We start from the raw sequence: 18,813 nt of genomic DNA on the forward strand, positions 1-18,813 counted from the left end.
AAAAGATGAACGTGGTACGAGATCAACTCTTCTGGGCTTCACCTTGGTGCTGACCAGATCGTTGGCTTGCGCTGGCTGCCGTGTGTGTGACATCGTCAACGTCCACGTCCAGATCACAGTATCGGGTAGATGCATTTTCCTTAACCGGGCTTGTCTTTAGCTCAGCTGCATTCTAGTAAAAGTTCCTACTGACTGATTCCCTCCAAGTCCTTAAGAGCTCCCCAGTCCTGCAACACAACCGTCCATGCCCCTTCCGCGCTCCTGGCATGGCTGAAAGGAGCTCCACTGCCAACAGTTTGAGTTATTTTGGCATCACATGCTGCCAGTAAGTAGCCAACGCTTTCCAAGCGTCTGTAGGAGGAGCTGTTTTATTGCTTTCGGGTCAGATTTTCAGGGTTGGGAGAAACTGGCCCCTGAGTTAGAGGGCCGTGGAATGGTGCAAAACTTAGAGCAGAGCGATGGGCTTGTTGCCTTGGGGGTTCATGTACTGAGCTGCCGCCGCCACGTTGTCCAGGGCCGTGTAGGTGGTGTAAAGGCCCGTGACCTGCAAGTCTGAGAAGGAGTGGTCGCTGCCGCTGGAGGCCGGGGTGAGGCCGGGAGTGCCTAGGTCACAGTCTGAGAGGTGCAGCGGGGAGTTGCTGAAGGCACCCAGGGTATCAAGGCTGAAGCTGTCGTCTTTCATTTCCTCCCATATGTTACCTTTAAGAGATTAAATTCCAGTCACAGCAACACATCCACCCTGCCCAGGCACTGTGTAGGGGGTCGGTCCTTAACTAAAGGGTTTTCCATGCTGCTTAGAAACAGCACGGCTCGCAGACGGTACCAGCTGTAGTGCAAAGGCACTGAGTCTCTTCCCCCCAAGGCCCTCTGGGCTCCAGCAGCAGGCCGGACCTTTCCGAACAGCATTTATCTACGACGTGCTAACCAGAAACTCGGGTACTGTGCTAAGCATCTCTCTAAGCCGAAGACGTTCTCCTTTTACAAATGGGCAAAGCCAAAGCACGGGTAAAGCTATGGTTTCCCAGGGGCAGAGAGATGTGGTGCCCCAGGTCGTTAGTCAGGCATGCCTGCTTACATCTATCATAGTGCCTGCACTTGAACCACGATGGTAGTTTGCTTTCCCATCTAGCACAGCACAGAAACGCACCGAGGAAAGCCAGGGAAGTCAAGCTGCACAGGCCAGCACCCACCACAAGTTTTTTATCTCAGTTAATCCCACCCCAGTGCAACCGACTGAAACCCCTGCTTCTATACTCAGCAACTCCGTAACTGTATAAATCCTGCCCTCCGCTCCCCCAGATTCCCTCTCCTGTACCTTGCAATGCAAAATCCATAATGCTTGGGTCCAGGGCGTCCACCTCCGTGTTCATGTCCGTGCTCATGGTCAGGAAGTCGGGAGGTGCGCGGCCCATGGGGTGGTGGGGAAGGGGGCTGGGGCTCATGTCGGGCAGAGCATGGAGAGGAGGCGTTTGGGCAGGTGCCGGCGAGTCCGGGGCGATGCGAGCCTGGGTCTGGATCTGGTGATGCAGGGGGATGGACTGCAGCGAGAGCGTCATGATGGGCTGGGGCTGCAGCTGGGAGATGGAGATCCGGCCTTGGGCTGCTGCCATGTGGGTCAGGGTGGAGACCTCAGCCTCTGCCTGTTTACCGGGCCGCCTGCAGTTCTCCGGTCTGTCAGTGATCAGCTTGTCCAGCTCCTCTGTGCATGCAATACCCGTTCCCAGGGAAGAAAAGAGTGAGTTTAACCCCTTTGTTCAAGCAGGGCCCTGTCAAAGCATTTTGCTTGTGAGCACAGCCACACACTTACGCCATAAAGCTGAGAAGGCAAACAGTGTAATTGTGTGAGAAGCAGCACAGAAGGCAATCTTTGTGCAAAGGGCAAAGAAATGCCATCTACTTCCCTACCCTTAACCCTTACCCTAGTCGAATTCCATGGTAACCCCTAACGGAGCTGAAGAAATGATCACGTGAGATTTACACAGAGCAACCGAGCTGCTGCTGATGGCAGCTGACCGGCAGCTGCAGAACTCAGCATCCTCAGGAGGTCTCCTGCTTCCAGGGACACTGAACTCTGTTTGGTTTTGGGTAAGATTCATCTGAGAGCCTCCTGACCGTTTCAGTGGCACTTTTGTTTTTAAGCAAAGGAGAATGCTACTCGTCATTGATTGCATATTACAGATTTTACAGCAAAAAACTCCAATTGATTTTGCCAATATTGAGCTCCTGAAAGCTTCAAAAACATTTGTCTTTATAAGTAAGAATGGGAAAGTTTTACTAAAGAGTTTTGCAGAGTAACAAACAGTTGAAACCTGCCACTATACATACTAACGCTGGAGGCAGCATAACTCCTCAGATGGTCTTGGATGTGCTAGATAGGTTAGCACGGGGGAAAAAGATAACCCGGCCTGAACCTGGGGACCGATTTACGCTGAGCGCCTCCAGCCACAACCGTCAGTTCGGTTACCTCCGGCTGCAGCAGCGTGTTGCCCTGCCACGCAGCCTCGGGGCAGCAGCAGTGATTTGATTCAGTGCAGAGCACAGGGGGTGTTTCTGCTGTGCAGGTTTGAGGAGCAGGCTGGTGTAAGGCTGGGGTTCTGTGCTAGCCAGCTCTGCGCCACAGAACTTATTTCTTAAGACACGTATTCCTGGACAAACAGACTTTTTTAACCCCTCACCTCTCATATAAGTAATTAAAGTGTAATGTAATCCCTACCTGGGTTAGCCATGCTCCTGTGAATGGCAGCTAAGTCCTTCCGCTTCCACTTCTGCATCTCCTCTTCCATCTTGTCAATCTTGGCAGGATTGAGAGCCCACAGGCACCCTTTGCGAGAGGTGCCGCTCATCTTGTTCTCCACCTTCTCAAAACACTTATTCAGGGACAGGTTGTGGCGCACAGAATTCTTCCAGCCATCGGGGGCTGTCTGAAAGATGCAGAGAGGTGTTAGAGAAGTAAGTTGAGAACAATATTTGTGATGTTCTACTCCCCCCTTGCAGGTGTATGCATACCTTGAAGTAGGGAAAGTGCTCCTTCATGAAGCTGTAGATCTCGCTCACGGGGAGGCTGCCTGTTTTGCTGTTCTTCAGCGCCATTGCAATCAAGCAACTAGAGGACAGAGAGACACTTAACAACAGGCTGCATACACGTAGCCATCCCATCACACCTCCTCCTGGTCTAGCAGCCTCAGACACTTGGCTGATCATGAGGTTCCCGTGGTGCTCTGCTTCCCCTGGCACCTATAGCCAGGGAGTTTTCAGAAGTCACCCTGCGATCCTGCAGATTTTACGCCTCTGTGCTATTTTTCTACCTTTACGCTGGTTGTCCAGCTGCTCGTTTGTTCCTGCTACCCGCCAGGGGCGGTTTCCACAGAACTCTTGAGTGGATGATGGGATTTTTGTTCCCTTCAAAAGGAATCAAATATTCTCATGCTATCGTGCTTACGGTATTTAAAATCATCCCGATGAACACTGTAAGCAACGTGCTATGCTGTTACCTACTCACCTATATGAATAGATGGGTTTGGGGTAATGTTTTGGATGAAGTTCCTGGGCAGAGTGAGGAGCCAGGCGTGGCTGAGAATAGTGTGTCTGAGTCCCATAGGACGTGTTGTAGATTGCTGCTGGGTTGCACTATATGCAGAAGGAAAAGAAAGAAAATGTCAGGTGCAGAATGTCCATAGATATGTAGGCTTAGGGATTTTCTTTCTCTTTTGAAAGAGTTCTAGAGATGATCTTGGAAGGTACTTTGAGACAGATCACAAGGAAATAACAGTACCTGTGGTGTGTTCTGGGCTATAGCAAACACTTGCTGTGAATGAGGAGGAGGGAAGAGTTGTTGCTGTGTCTGTAAACCAGGAGATGGCTGCCCACCTACAGGGTACTGGCTCATCTGCTGAGATAAAGACAACAGACATGTCAGTCTTGAAATTACCAACATCTTTCCCTAAGAACTGTTGCAAGGGTTGCTCTTACATTTGTTCCATGTGTTGAAATTGAATTCAAACCCAGGATTCCCTGTGGCAGGCTGGCCTGGACATGAATCATTGCGCCAGGTGCTCCTGAGGAGTGCATATTGCTTGCCACAGGACCTGTTTTGGAGAAAGTAAATGCAATAAATGTTCACATGAAAGTACACTTCAGAAAAGAGAGCTGACATTTACTTTTAATAGATGCAGTTAACACGGCTAAGCTCTGGAGTGGATAATCACACCTCTCTATAGCTTTCCATCCCAAAAGAACCCTGAACATTTCACAAATTGCAAAGATGACTTCAGCTGCTTCTAAAACTTGTTATGCGGGGAATGAAAGATGACAGCTGTTTAACAGTCCACAGCGGTGTTACAGACACAGTATCCTACTAAAGAAAAAAGGGAAAAAAACACAAATTCAGCACTATTTGTACTCCAGATATAGTTCTGCTCTAAAGGAAGCAAGATGATACACTGAGCTCTCTCAGCAGAATGCCTTAGGGAGCAAGTGTGTTTACCTACAGAATGTTCACAACGAAAAGAAAGGCGTTCAGTGAACACATGCTGTAAGTCTGTATGAAGCAAACAGGTATGGGGTAAATAAGATGCTCTTAATTTTATCAATGTTGAAACAAACAAGAAAGGTTAATTACCTAATTTCAAAGCTGTTGAAAACCTCTGAAATGCAAGTCTTAAATACCTTGGCCCGAGTTCACACAAGGCAACAGCAACTACACTGAGCAGAACAGTCAATCGGACCCTGAGACCGCTGTTGTGACTGCTAGGACTCTGCCTCTTCAAATGAAAGAAATATATCAACGATATCCTTATTATCAGGAGACAACAGCCTCCAGTCTTCTGGCAGGAAGTGAAACGTAATGTACCTAAACCAAATCTACTAATAGGAGAGCTGGCATGTGTGGAGGAAAGTAAAAGGGGCAGGAGGCTGTGTCATTTCAAGAGCGGTTGTTTAACCTCCTAACAGTTTACCTGTCTGTTGTAGCAATGCATTCTGAGCGCCAAGGCTAAAATCCATTCTTCCACTGGCCATCTGTTGTAAACGAGGAACATCAACAGATGTCAGCCACGACAAGGACTGCAAGTCACTGGGGAGGTCATCTTCGCTCAGCTGGGAGGGGTCAGAAGCTAAGAGCCTGCAAAATAGCGTGAAAGGTTAGAACAGAGCAGAGATGTCCCTGGTCAGAAAGGAGATGTCTGGGATGCCTAAGCTCATGAAGGTCAGCAGGGAAAACACATCAGGCTGGGATTCTGCTTGCAGAGTTCAGATGCGACTTTTTGTTTCACAGCTAGCTGGTTACCAACGTCCTTAGCCTATAATCATGTGTTGCTTTGTACAATTCGAAACGTTTTAGTTAAGAAAACTTCTCGTGCAGTATTTGGAGGGGAAGAAAGCATGAGAACCTGGAAGAGAAACTGCCTAGAAACAAAACCAAAGCTGATTCATTGTTTTCACATTTGTCAGAAATTTGCACTTGCATGGCCTTGATGTAGAAGAAACCTGTCAGGATTTTTAACCTGGCAAATTCGCATAAACCTTGAAATCCAGTGAGCAGCCAGCCTTGGAAGATGTTTCTGTGCCGAGATCCTCCAGAACCTGCTGCTGGCATTAACACCTGGAGAGAGCTTTCCCCTGCCACTGTACCCGTTGGTGGGGACAGATAGGCAGAGATCTGCTGCATAGACAAAATGAGAGAATGAGCTGTTGATCTCTTCCATTTGGGCATACGAAGTTATTGATACATTACAAGGAACCACGAAGCACGTGAACCAATTCTTTTAGGCAGTTTTCACATCCTAAATGATCGAAATGAAGAGCTACAGACTGAGTACACAAGACCATCCAGTCTGTCTTTAGCTGACAAGACCGAGGCAGAGCTGTGACAGACTGCTTTTGGTTTAAAGCTCTGCTCTGACACATTCTGCATGCTCCTTAACACCTGCCTTTGTTTTGCTTCTGATGGCATGTGTTGTAGAAAACTGAAATGATGGGAGATATTTATAGTACTCACAAGCTCCTGTGTGGTCAAAACTCCAGTTAAAGGCAACAAAAACTATCGCGAATGAAAGGATAAACTATTTTACTTATGTTAAACTGTCTCAGCAGTCACGGGAATCTTGAGGAGTGCAGCAGCACTTGGGACATGTGAGGTATCATTAGAGACCCAGGGCAAACCCAGCAGGATTCCTGTGCAGGAAGACACCTTTCTCGTCCAGAAGAACAGTTTGGTTGGATGTAGTTGATTTTGCTTTTGAAACAAAGCCTTTAAAGAGCTCTCTCGTAGAAGTGTTAAAGCCAGCTGCGTGGCACTAACAGGTGTGTTGCTGCCAAATAACGATGCAGAAGCCTTAAATAAATCTGGTCGCTGGCTGGAGCATCTTTTATGTTTTACATGATTCCAAAGCAGCTTAACAGAGGGAGCCAGAGCTGTAGTGCCTGGCTGCCCAGGAGCTTTCAGCTCCTCTATTCAGGATTTCCAGAAACACGCATCAAACTTCCCCAAACTATTATCTACTAGATCTTTAAAGCAGAATTTAATGTATTTGTTTGTAAAAAGACTGTGAAAAGAAAAAGAAAAAGAAAAGACACCCATGAGCAGGAGCCAAAAGCCCAAATCCTGGCCAAAACATCTTCGAACCTCTCTCCCAGCCTACCCTGGCTTCTTTCTCTTACTGTAGTTATAGTGCAATAATTAGCATTGCCATGGTTACCCCTGTTCAGTTATTTTGTGAGGCCTGGGACTTAAATACATAAAAAGAATGTCAGGTGACCGCTCTGCTGGCCCAGACATTGGCTGGATCGGAAGAAAACAAGGGCATTAAATGATTTGAAAACTGGGCAGGCTCATGTCGTTTGCAACAGTTGGCCCCGTTCATTGTAAGCCGATAACCCATTGTGGAGCAACGACTGTTGCCCAGTGGCACGTGGCCTCGATTGTTTTTGGGATTCTTGCTTAATTGTTGTTTTTTTTTTTTTCCCCCCTCCTCCCTTTTACAAACCCCACATTAATCTGGCCGGATGACAGGCGACACACAGCGCGCACACCCCCGCCATCTGGCACCCCGCTCCCCGCCGGTCCCCGCAGCCCGGGCAGCGAGCGCCGGGGTCAGCTGGGCGGCGCGGGTCAGCACCCACCGCACACGCCGCCTGTCAGCCCGGGGATCAGCCCTGCACGGGCTCAGCAGCAGCAGCAGCCGTCGTCTCTTCGGGGGGAAGAGGTCTCCCCACGTTGTTCTCGCAGTCCTTGCACCGGTGGCTCCGCACGCAGCTCCTCCGGGGCGCTGGGCACCGTCCTGGAGGCTTGTCCCGCTTCGGGCAGCATCGCTCCCTGGCCACGCAGGCCCACGCGCATCCCATCCCATCCCTTCTCTCCCATGACCAGTGCGGACCAGGTGATGACAAGGACAGTGGCTGAATTTTTTAGGTCGATACCACAGTCACCAAGCTCCATTTTAAACACGTACCAAGAGGCAATAACGTATAGTAACAAGGCAAGGTGCACAAGCCAGCTCTTTTTCCAAAACAAAGACATTTTCTTCCCTTCCCCACGCTAGTACGGCACGGCTCTTTGAAATCGAGCTTACAGTTCTTTTACGGTCACCCCTGCTGCTCACGTACACAGAATCACTGCCAGGATAACTGTCTTCATTGATCACGGGACTAAAAGTAAATTTAATCAGAGTAAAATAAATATTTCACATTTAAGGATTATTCTCCTGGTTGTCCTCAAAAATCAATGCTGAAATTTCATACACCTTAAAGAAGGCGAGGCTGCTTACAGCACACCCACTGCTGTCTGACGGAGGTGTTTTAAATGCCCAGCTAAAAGCAGCTTATCTCGGTACGCAGGCTCAGTGTGTGTCCGGCTTTCAGTGAGAAATGCTGAGCTAACTGTCTCTGGAAGGAGAGCTGTGCACAGTGATACCTAACATTTTAATCTCTTAGGGCTCAATCTGTCCGACCTGCAAAATGGGCTGGGCAGGCCAACTGCAGATGGATAAACACGGGCTGTGATTTCGTGCACTCTGATTCTGTTCCCCTCCACCACCCCTTTCATCTCGCATTTGAGGGTAAACTTCAGGAGTCAGAGATCGTGCCTTCAGACGGGCGTTCACAGCCCTGGCACAATGGGGCACTGTAGTAAAAGCAGCCATTTCCTTTCAAGGCATGTAAATGAGATAAATAGTGATACGCTGTAATTAATGCACACTGCCCAAAGTGTCCCCAGCTGCACATTCCCCAGGGCTGCCTGGTACACACGCCGAGCTGCTGCACCCCAACGCAGAAAGGTTCCCGTCGTGCCAAACGTGTTGCAAACATAATATTAGTTTTTAAAGGTGTGGTGAAATTATCAACTCCGTTTTTACCCCTCTCCTTGCAAATCTCTGCAGGAAGACCCCTTCTGTTTCTATGTGTTTCTGTCCTAGAAAGGCCACCGCATCCGTAAGACTCCACACGATGGTGAGGATTTATGCTACGGTACATGATGCCGCAGTGCTCAGTGCTAACATTCGTCTTTGCTGTCTGCTCTGTCACACCTTGCCCAAAATATTTACCTAGTCAGGGAAATAGCCCTTGGCCAGCAGCCAGCCCGCAGAAAGTTTACTTGAAACAGGAAAAGTTGCTGTTAAAATGAAGCAGCTTTCCAGACCTCCTTATGCTGAGCTACAGTTTTCTGCCAGGAATCCCTGAGAAATTGGAGTCCCGCACTGGTCGCACACTTGACCAAGCTCACAAGAGCCTGTCAGCAGTGCAAAATCATGTGTTACACGTACCTAAGGATAGCTTACTTTCTTCCCCTCACGTACACGTGTGCTGCTGGCACATTTGCTGTTGGAAACAGTTAACTTGGCATCGGCAGGAGACACCAACAGAGCACCTAGCTATAGGGAAAGATTCATTCCTGGCACCACCTTGCAGAAGCCTGCAGCGTAAGAATTGAATTTGGCTCTGTATTCGTAAACCCGACCTTAGCATCCTTCCTCGCGTTGAGCTGTTCTAACGCAGCCGGACCCACCGAGCTGGATGTAACGTGGTGGTCACCGCAGACTGCTGTCAGCGTCAACTCCCCGCTTCCACGCTTGCGGGCTCTGTTGTGAGAGGAACTCGGCACTGGAGAGCACAGGAACCTTCAGCAGTACTACAGAAGGTCCGCCAAACACGTCTGCTGAGACTGAAGAAAAGCTCGGCAGCGACCAGCACACCCTAAAATATTTTTATCTCCAGGGGGTTCAGCCAACACTGGGGCATTCCAGCTTGTGATACTGTATGCAGTTACACGTTCCTGTGCACATTGGACCTCCCACACTTCAGGGGGCTCTGCCTGCTTGGAGCACACCCCTGGAGCACGCCCCTAAAAGATGCCAAGCGCTCAAACTGGTTGATGTTGTAGAGCAGATCTAGTGATCTCTCTCAAAGGGATTAGAGCATGGTGGCGACTCGTCATTGCCTCTGTTCTAAACAGAGTCAGACCAAAGCATCGTGGTCACATTTGGCATGTTCAGCTTCAACCACAGTTTCAGGACGCCTCTCACTCAATAAACAATTTTCGTTACCATTGCTAGCACTGACTTCTGAGCTTTTTGTGAGCAATGGCACTGTTCAACAAGTAGAAGCAATCGGGGTGATATGACAGGTCCTTAACTAGCTGTTTGCAACAGTTTACCCAGTGAGTGACAACTGAACTGGAGAAGTCCTCAGAAAACCCATTCTTGAAGCGGTTATGAGGAACTGTTTGCTTTTGTCTGGGGTTACGTAACGTCCTTAGAACAAGCACAACAATTTCCCTTATGTAAAGCAACACAAGGAAAATATTTATGTTTGTGACTCTTCAGCTGTCCCCATGGTGAGAATTACTCTCTTTTATTAACGGAGTCAACTTCCCCGTCTCCTTTTGCTCCTCATCCCATCTGTTCTGCTCTTTCCCTCTACACGCTCTTCCTCGCACTTTACCCTCTGCAGGTGTTTCCCTGCACGAGGTTCTGTTTTCCACGCTCCACAACCATCTGCCTCCTTCCTCCCCGTTCCTGCTCCACCTCCTCACCTGCCCACGGCCAGCAGCTCTCACCACTGCTTTGCTCTGCAGTTCCACTTCACCTTTTGAAGTCACGCCACCCATCCAGTCCCAAACGTCTAGCCTGCCTTTCTCCTCCCTGCTAGAAGTTCTTCTAGCAATTTCTGGATTTGCTGGAAATAAGAACAGAAATTAGGCAGCTTTCTAGGGACAACCAGAACATCCCTCCTCAGCTACAACTCAGGAAACTTTGGATTAGATGAACCAAAGCTAGTGAGGAAAAAGCAAATAACACAATTACCCTGTCAGGTGTTGCTGTTCTCCTTTCCTTACATCACGGTGCAGAAGAGAAGACGATTCTCCAAAAACCTCCCACAAAGACACTTATGCTCTAACAGATCCAGCTATGCATGCTCTTGGAGACTTTTATACGTTTCAGCTCTGGGTTTCCCAACACCCCGTTACATCATTTCGGCATGGGATGAAGGGAAACTGAATTACGAGTGACCTGCATGATTTGCTTAAGCCTAAGAGGAAGTTAGCAGCAATGTCAGCACTGAACTCCCAGACGCTCGCTCCTTGCTCTGCTTCACCCACAATCATCCCTTCTTCCCGTAGAGTGGCATCTGCCAAATGCAGCCAGTATCTTAATCTACAATCTGTTTTGTTTAACTAAAATTAAAAAAAAATCCGCTGTGACTAATGTCAAAATCAGTTTCTCCCGCAAAAAAGCGTTGAAGTATCTGGCACCACGCGAATGTTTTCTGTAAAAATCGATAGTCTTGTCCACCAGGGAAGCTATTTTTTTCCTTTGACATTGCTTCAGCTGTGGTTCATTAGCACTGAACTGATTTACTTGCCTGGGATCTTGAGTAGACATTTACTCCAGTCTAAAGGGAACATAAAATATACTATCCCGGGTTTTGCACTGGTGCAAGAACCTGCCTCCCTTGCCTTAGTTGCTGCTGTGGTCACCCAGCAAGTCTCCTTTCCGCACAGACGAGGTTTTTGTCAGTGGGTAAAATAAGAGCTTTCTCAGAGGAATGCTGAAAAGATACAGATTCCTCTTCTGCTCCCTTGTCTTGAGCTGGAGGTCAAGCACCTCCCGTGAGGTAACACAGGAGCTCAGTTCTGGTTTCACTGGAAACAGAAGCCGCAGAAGCCAGCGGGATGCTGCCTGGATACAAACCAGCCCTCCCTAGCTCTGGCAGTAACTACAAGACAATTTGAGGAGCGAGGGCCACTATTTTTTATTAATGCTGATTAGCACATTTCAGGAACTGCATAGGAAACAGCTGAGCTAATCCACTTAAATCAATCCACAGCAGCCCGAGTTTGACCGATTCCTAGGAGGTTTCTCACATTTTTTTGAAAGAATGAAGCAACTACTGTGATGAAATTCCTCCGACACATCAAGTCATTATCTCACTCCCTGTCAGACACACATGGTGTCAAGGGAATGGACACTGACATTTTCTTCAGGAACAATTACGGTGTCGTTAGTTATGCATTTGTAACCTTCTGTCTGCAGAAATTTACTTCTTGCAAACTCCCAGCCGCCACCTACCCGCGGGAGTGACTGGCAGACATCCTGAACTGTGGCTCGCTCTCCCTAGTTCAAACCCAGATACGAGACTACCACTCAGGAGAGCTGAAAGGTACGCGGCGTCACAGAAGGTAAAGACTGTCTGCCTTTGTCACCACTGCATGCAGTCACATCTGGAACATACGAAACACAGTGGTTACGTGTATATGATTAATTTATACACATGGCAATTCAAGGCTTACGGGATTTGTTGCCAGTCTTAAGTAATTGCTGGATCAATAGCTGGAGAAAGTGACACCGTAACTGTTTGGGACAAGAACTGAAGAACAGCTTAACCAAGAAAACCCTTTACCTTTTAAACATGATTTGATGATAAACTACGGTAGCATAAAGTAATTATTACAGCAAAAAATAATCATCAGAGTGCCTAATCAGCTAAATATAGAGCAATTTATTTAAGAACCAGAGGGACAATTAAAATGGGATGAAGGGGGATATAGTCCACTAATACGCTACGTGCTTTATGGTGGAGTCACTACTCATGACCAACCAAAAGGATTCTTATTCAAAACTTGATTTCAGTTTAACGTGAATAGAAAATGCATTACAAGGCCTTCAAAATACTACATAAGGCTTCTGTCAGTTGGAAATATATGATAATACACAGCTACAGTACAATGAAAGAATAAAACCACCGTCCTTACACAAAATGCCGAGCTGCTGGAGTTCAAGTCCACTTTAGCCAAGCCAAAAGTAAACTGTTGTAAATCCGTTACTATAACCTCATCTGCCTCACTGGGGCTGCTATTGCTGAAGACCTTCATATTAAATCTGATTCTGCGCTTGTATACGTTGCCATAGATCTTCTACTTCTCTTAGCACCAATTAAACTAGACTGCGTGAACATGGACTGCAAATTTCAGGGGAAAAAAAAATACTGCAAGAAGACCACAACAATCATGAGCTGAATCTCAAAGACCAGCTCCAAAGCCACTGAAGACCAGGGGAGCTCTCCACTGGTTTGGTAGCTTTCATTCAGCTCCTATGACATATGCAGCTTTGTGCTGAGATAACCACAAGTGCACCATTGCACGGTACTCTGCTCGTTGCTTTGATGCTGATACCAAAATATTTACGCTAAAACATAATATTAGGTTTTTAATTATGACTAACAAAGTGTTAGTAAAGTGTTAAAGGTTTAAAAACTCCAAGTGTTGTTACTCTCTGCCTTTATTCCCTGAAATCTAACATGAAATCATTAGAAATACTTGTCACCACTGCAATTATGAAAATAGTGAAGGAGGTGGTATTTTCTCTGGGAAAGTGAGAGAGGCATCTGCTAATAGCAAGTTTGACTTTGCACTGATAGCCAGGCAGTGAAAGCTCCATAACAACATAGGACTTGGAGAAGCTGTGACGGCCCTTAATCATTCCTATACAGTGTGATGTTTTATATCCCACAGCTGAATCCGCAGAATAGATACTTGTCTAAAATGGTTTTAGTATGGTGCAAAAAGTGCTTGGACTTTGCACAGAGTAGTCCTGAGGATTGGGCTGCTATCTGCTACCTCAAATTTACTGTAGATGCTTTAGATACAGAGAATTCTAATGTCTGCTAAAATCATTTTTTTTCCCTATTTTTTTTAAACAAACAAACAAATCCATAGTTTCAAGCTCTATGCATAAATGCAGGAAAACGTATTGGCATTTACTGATTTGATCCCCTGCCCACATGCACACGCTCTCTCCCCCTTTCAGTGTTTCTTCCTGCAGCCTCCCAGGAAAGCCTGGTCTCCTCTAAGTCCAACTGCCCAATTGAAAGATTCCAAGTGAGACAGAAGAGTATTCTCAGCACAGCCCCAGCCTCCCACTCACTAATTGGAGGCCATTCCCATTTTGTGGAGCCTTGATGCTCCCCCATGGAGCACTCAGGACTGTGGGTTCCAGTCTTGGACTGTGGTGACAGCAGGAGAGTAAACAGAGCTGATAGAATTTGACAGGTCTATTCTTTTCTTAAAATCATTCAGTCTAAAAGATTTTCTTTTACATAATCCAAAGTGTTTTCTCATGAAGTAGGACAAATACTGCTCTGCATTTATGGTGCAGTTCAGATTTTATGCATTTTTATCAGAATTTGCCACTATTAAACGAGGTCAAATAATTCGTTTTAGAACTGCAATAAAGAAATCACAAATGGGTTGAAAACGTTAGAGAACTCTGATCACTGAGTTCAAAATGCTTAACAGAGAATTAACAGTAGTTTTAAAAAGTAGTTGACCCCGATAAAAGGAGAAACTCTTACAATTCCTTTGCTGGCAGTAAGATAAATTCAACCTTTCTCAAAAAAAGTGTTTTTGTTTTTGTTTTTCTGCAGCTATGAGTTAAAGAATAGCTCTCTCCATAATAAGGGTCTTTGTTAAGGTGGTGAGTTCTTCAGGGCACCGGTACAGACTTACACATAAGTACCCAGAAGCCTCTCTCATACACACCCTTCATTAAATACTAATTTCTTTACAAATATTTACATAGCCAACAAAATGCCTAGAGCAAACAGCCTTTTAATAAACAGCAAAACAGAGTTCCACAAACCTTTTTTTCCACAGTGGCTTCAGAGAGTATTGCAAATCACTTGTTGAGCTGCAAGAGGCTGCAGCACAGTGTTTGCATTTTGAATAGAAAGAGGCTGTTAGAAGAATATCTGCGGCTGACCACTCTTACGCACAGAAACGTGTGAAAACACCCTCAGGCTGGGAGGAAGGTGATAGTCTGTCACTCCTTATTTAAAAAAAAATAAAAAAGAGTTTTGGTTTGTTTTTAATTGTGAGAACCAGATCACGCTCTGCTATTACGTATTTCTTGGAACTTGGCACCATATGACAAGATGTAACCTAAGTTAACCCAGCGCACTGTAATCCATGCATAACTGTCCTCTGACTTCTAACAATACTTTTACATGATAACTGCATGCATATTGGCATAGGCAAATTATCAGAGGCTGTTGACAAATCCAGATTTGTTCCCACTGATAGTAGCAGAACTCTGACAGAAGTCAGTGCTTTGGAGTACTACATAAATACTTGTTTTAATGAAAAACTCTCCCAGTGTGTATTGCATGTCATGGAGACATTCAATGACTACTTCATAATAATGCAAAACGCAATCTGAAAGGGAATATTTAAATAATTAAAGAAAGACATCCTTGTCTGGCAACACTTTACAGTAGAGAGAGCTTGCTAGAAGGTCAGCCCAAGGCTCTGAAGGTGTATTTATCAAAAATGGCTTAGCACCAAAACACTTTAAACAGGAATACTTCTAAATAAGTAACGCATTATAAGCAGTCACCACCTTAGAAATCCAATTCGGCGCAGAGAAGTAACGCAGTTAGCTTTTTTGACAGCAGGATTTCTATACACTACATTTTGGTAAGGAAATCACGAGAACTGTTAAAACAACCTCAGTCAGCAGGCTTTGACAGCGCAGCGCGTACCGTTGAACTGGTAAAGAGTCCTCACCTGTACTCCTGTGCAGGGTGGTGATTTTGCCCTGAATTCCTAAGGACTCCTGACATTATGGACGGGAGATCGCTTTCTATCATCTCCTTCGCAAAAGACAAAAACAACACAAAACAGAAAGAAAGCATTCACACGGGCGTGGAGTAGCTATCCAGCATTTCAGCAGCGGAGGGGGGAATCAACAAAAACCCCACTGAAGCACCTGGGCTGAAGGGAAAGGGAGCCGAAGGCGCCTTACCACCACCCACCAGCCCAGGGTCGCTATTTGGGCCCTGAGAGGCTTCCCGGGGGGGGGGGGGGGGGGGGAGCCCCCTCAGCCCGAGCGTCAGAGCCCCGGCGGGGCAGCGAGGCCGGCCGGGACGACACCGGCGGGGCTTTCGGTGCCGTTTCACCGCTGGGACGAGCTCCTGGCCCGGCTCCCGGTGCTCTTTGGGGGGACGGCGAGCCCTCACCGCGCTGCCTCAGCCCCCCACCCCCCGGGGGGGGGGGGGGGGGACACCGGCAGGCGAAGCTGGGGCCCCTCGGAGCTCGGCCGCACCCCGCGCCCCCGCCGCTCCCACAAACCTGGCGGCCCTCGCGGGGGGGGGGGGGGGGGCCCGGCGCGGCGGGGTCTCCCTCTGGCGGCCCTCGGAGCGCAGGGGGGGGGTGCTCGGAGTCCGCTGGCTGCCCTCAGCGGGGGCCCGGCCCGGCGGTTCGGGGGACACCGGCCCTCCGGTGGGGGGAGCGGGGGGGGGTGAAGCCTTCAGCGGGGTGAGGGCCCCCCCGGCGGCTCGGGGCTGGGGACGGGGTGCCGGCGGCGGGGAGCGCGGCGGCTGGGCGGCGCGGCCGGGCTCCAGCCCGTTTTTAAATTTCCCTCTCAGGAGCTGTCCAGCCTGGAGCATGCGCGGCCGGGGCCGCCCGCAGGGTCAGGGCCGGGGCAGGGCCGGCGGAGCGCGGCGTTTCCCGGCAGCGCTGCGAGAACCCCCCCGCCCCCCCCCCCCCCCCTTTTTCTCTCTTCACGCCCGGGGGGACCTGGCCGTGGTTAACGCTAAACGAGCCGAGAGGGGGAGTTAAAAAAATAAAAAAATAAAAAAAAAACCACCAGCTTCTCGCAACTTTCTGGGGGGGTTTAGCACCCGGGCAGCGCGCTGAGGGGAAGGGTGTGGGGGGGGACACCCAGCGACCCGCCCCCCCGCGTTCAAACCGGCGGTTGTGGGGATGAGACCCCTGAGGGGGAACCGCCCGGGGGCTGCCGCCGGGGACCCCCCCCCCCGCTCCGCCCCGCCGCGGGGCTGCGAACCGCCCGCCGGTGCCCGCTGGCCCCGCTCGATGAGGAGGCAGCGCCCGGGGCCGCCTCTCCCCGCCCGCAGCCCCGCTTTGCCCGCCGCCGGGCCCGCCGCTCCTCGGGCCGGCCTCCACCCCCTGGCCGGCCGCGGGAAGGTGCCCGCGAGCGGCGGCCCCGAGCCCTCCGTCAGGCGGGCCCGGCGGCGGGCACACCGCGGGGAGGCGCCGGCCCGCCTCGGGTCTGTGAGGAGAGCGGCCCGGAGGGGGAGAAGGGCGGCCGGGTCGGGCACAAGGCAGGGCGAGGGGGCTCCAGAGGGCCACCTAAAAACCCTAAACCTTGAAAAAAACTAAATGGGTGAGCGGAGAGCCCGGCCTTTGCAAGGCGAGGGGGGCTTCCCCTCACAGGGGGCTGAGGGGAAGCTGCTCTCCCTGCTGGGAGCTGGGGGTGCCCGTGGAGCTTAACCTAACTCACGCTTGTACCTCTTTCTCCAGAGGGTTTTTAAGCACGTTGCACCTACCCAGAAGTGAACTGTAAAGGTGCGAGGTTAGGACAGCGTTACCTCCACGTAACAGATGGGATCGAAACGCCTGAACCACAGGCAAAGCCCGTGCCAGTGGAGGGACAACCCCAGAAACTATTGGCCTGGGCTTGTCGGGTCTTGATTTGCTTTACCAGATTATTCTTCCTGTAAATCCACCATCGAAACAGGTATCTACCTTACTTGTCATGAAAGGTGGCCTCTGCGTAGAAGCAGTTTGAAATCAGTGATGAAACTGTGTTGTTCAGGCTTTGCATAAAGTTTAAATGTGGAAACGCTTTACATGTGTGGAATGGAAACGCAGATCTCATGAGAAATCTATTTGCTTATGCCTGACAGTTTGCCATGTGGTACAGAGGGAATGGAATGTGAAGGCAGGGGAGATCTTTTCTTCTGCTCTTAATGAGAATCTGTTCACTTTGATGAGCATCAAATATTCCTCTGTTAATTACTGTCAATAGAAATGGAGAGTAATCAATACTTCTTAGCATCAGGGCCTATCCCAGGCACATCTGGAGAACCAAAAAGGAGCATTAAAAAAAGTAACAGTACTGCTGGAGCCTAAGGCATAGAGTTCACACAGTTGCAAGTGTTTCCTAAATTACAATGATATGTTGTACAGTTTTTTTTTTAAAATTAAGGTCTACTTGTAGCCTTTATAGTCTTACCTTGCAACTTAAAAACATTTTTTTTTTGTTCCTGTAGCTAAAATATTTGTAGGAGAGGTAAAGATAGAACATGATATTTCTTTTAGAATTCCTGAGAATTTACTTTGGCCATTGTGTTGAACTTTCTGCTCAGCTGGTTTCCTTGTAGTAATACATATAATGTACAGATTTGTTTCTCTCATCCAGGTGATTTGCATATCTCCTGCTTGGAAGGGCTGGATTATAACAGGTATGAAGTAGACGGGTAGGTAGTTTGTACCTGTCTTGCTCACTAGGGGAGCTTAAACTGAAATGTAAAGGGATAAAGAGCTTAGTTCACCAAACACATAGAAGAGTACTTAGCAAGTTGCAACAACTTTCTGGTTAAACATTATGAAGAAGTTTTCACAAGGGCACAGAAGGATGGTGAATCTCAGCCCTTGGAGATACTTTTAAAATTTGGCTGGACAGAGCTCTAATCAAATCAGTCTGCTTTGGCCCTGCTTTGAGCAGAGGTTTGGTGCAGAGACCTCTGGAGATCCCTTCCAACCTAAATTACTCTTTGACTCAATGAGAGTGACATGTAGTACTCCTTGCCAAACACACACGCAAATATTTGCAGGCTGGTGTTTTCACTACTGTTAAGCAGAACAGGTGGTACAGTCTGCCAGTTACCAGCTAAAGCACTGTTAAACCTATGAAACAGTTTTCAAAACAAAGTTTCCTCAATAAACAACTGGCCTTAGAAGTTACTGATTATGTTTTTGTTTGTTTGTTTGTTTGTTTTTCTGTTATCTCCTTATGTGTTTTTTTTTCAGAAATTCTTTGATTCTTTTGTATTAAGTGATGGCATCTTGAAGTTTGAATGCAGGTAAACTGCAAGTTGATGATTGGATTCAGAGACTGACTGTAGTCGATTTTCCCCTGTTTTAGGTGTTTTCTCACACAGTTAATATTACACCGAAGGTATTGTGCAGTCCAAGAGCATGACGATAGCAAGAAAAGGGATATTGTTGTGTATGGTTTTCTAACATACATTAGCTGGGTTCCTTTTACACAATTTAAAATGAGAGAATACAAGATGTGGACAATTACTGTTTTTGTTTATAGTCTTGCCTAAGTTAAGGAATGGGTCAAGTTCACCTGACACAATTGAAGCTATTTGTGTAGTGAATATTAGCAAATAATGTCTTAGGTATTTCTGTTCAGCCAAATTCTATCTAATTTATTTTGGGGCATGTAAAACCACATGTAGCCTTTGAAATACCTTAATGGTCAGCAATTAAATTCTTCCCTTCTTTGGAGTAAC

At 48.0% G+C, this 18,813-nt stretch overlaps 1 protein-coding gene across 1 annotated transcript; it reads right to left on the reverse strand.

The window, feature by feature from the left end:
- Position 1: 1 nt before the first annotated feature.
- On the reverse strand, positions 2-15,138 carry FOXN4 (forkhead box N4). The gene is made up of 9 exons (XM_035565771.1): positions 15,056-15,138; positions 4,956-5,119; positions 3,970-4,085; positions 3,773-3,886; positions 3,500-3,627; positions 3,007-3,103; positions 2,714-2,921; positions 1,316-1,699; positions 2-699 (listed from the first exon to the last, which is right to left on the reverse strand). The coding sequence occupies exons 1-9, from the start codon at positions 15,136-15,138 to the stop codon at positions 446-448; spliced, it is 1,548 nt and encodes a 515-aa protein (XP_035421664.1). The 3' UTR covers positions 2-445.
- Between the last annotated feature and the right edge of the window lie 3,675 nt (positions 15,139-18,813).

The sequence above is a fragment of the Cygnus atratus genome, chromosome 17, assembly GCF_013377495.2.
Source record: "Cygnus atratus isolate AKBS03 ecotype Queensland, Australia chromosome 17, CAtr_DNAZoo_HiC_assembly, whole genome shotgun sequence".
Lineage (NCBI taxonomy): Eukaryota > Metazoa > Chordata > Aves > Anseriformes > Anatidae > Cygnus > Cygnus atratus.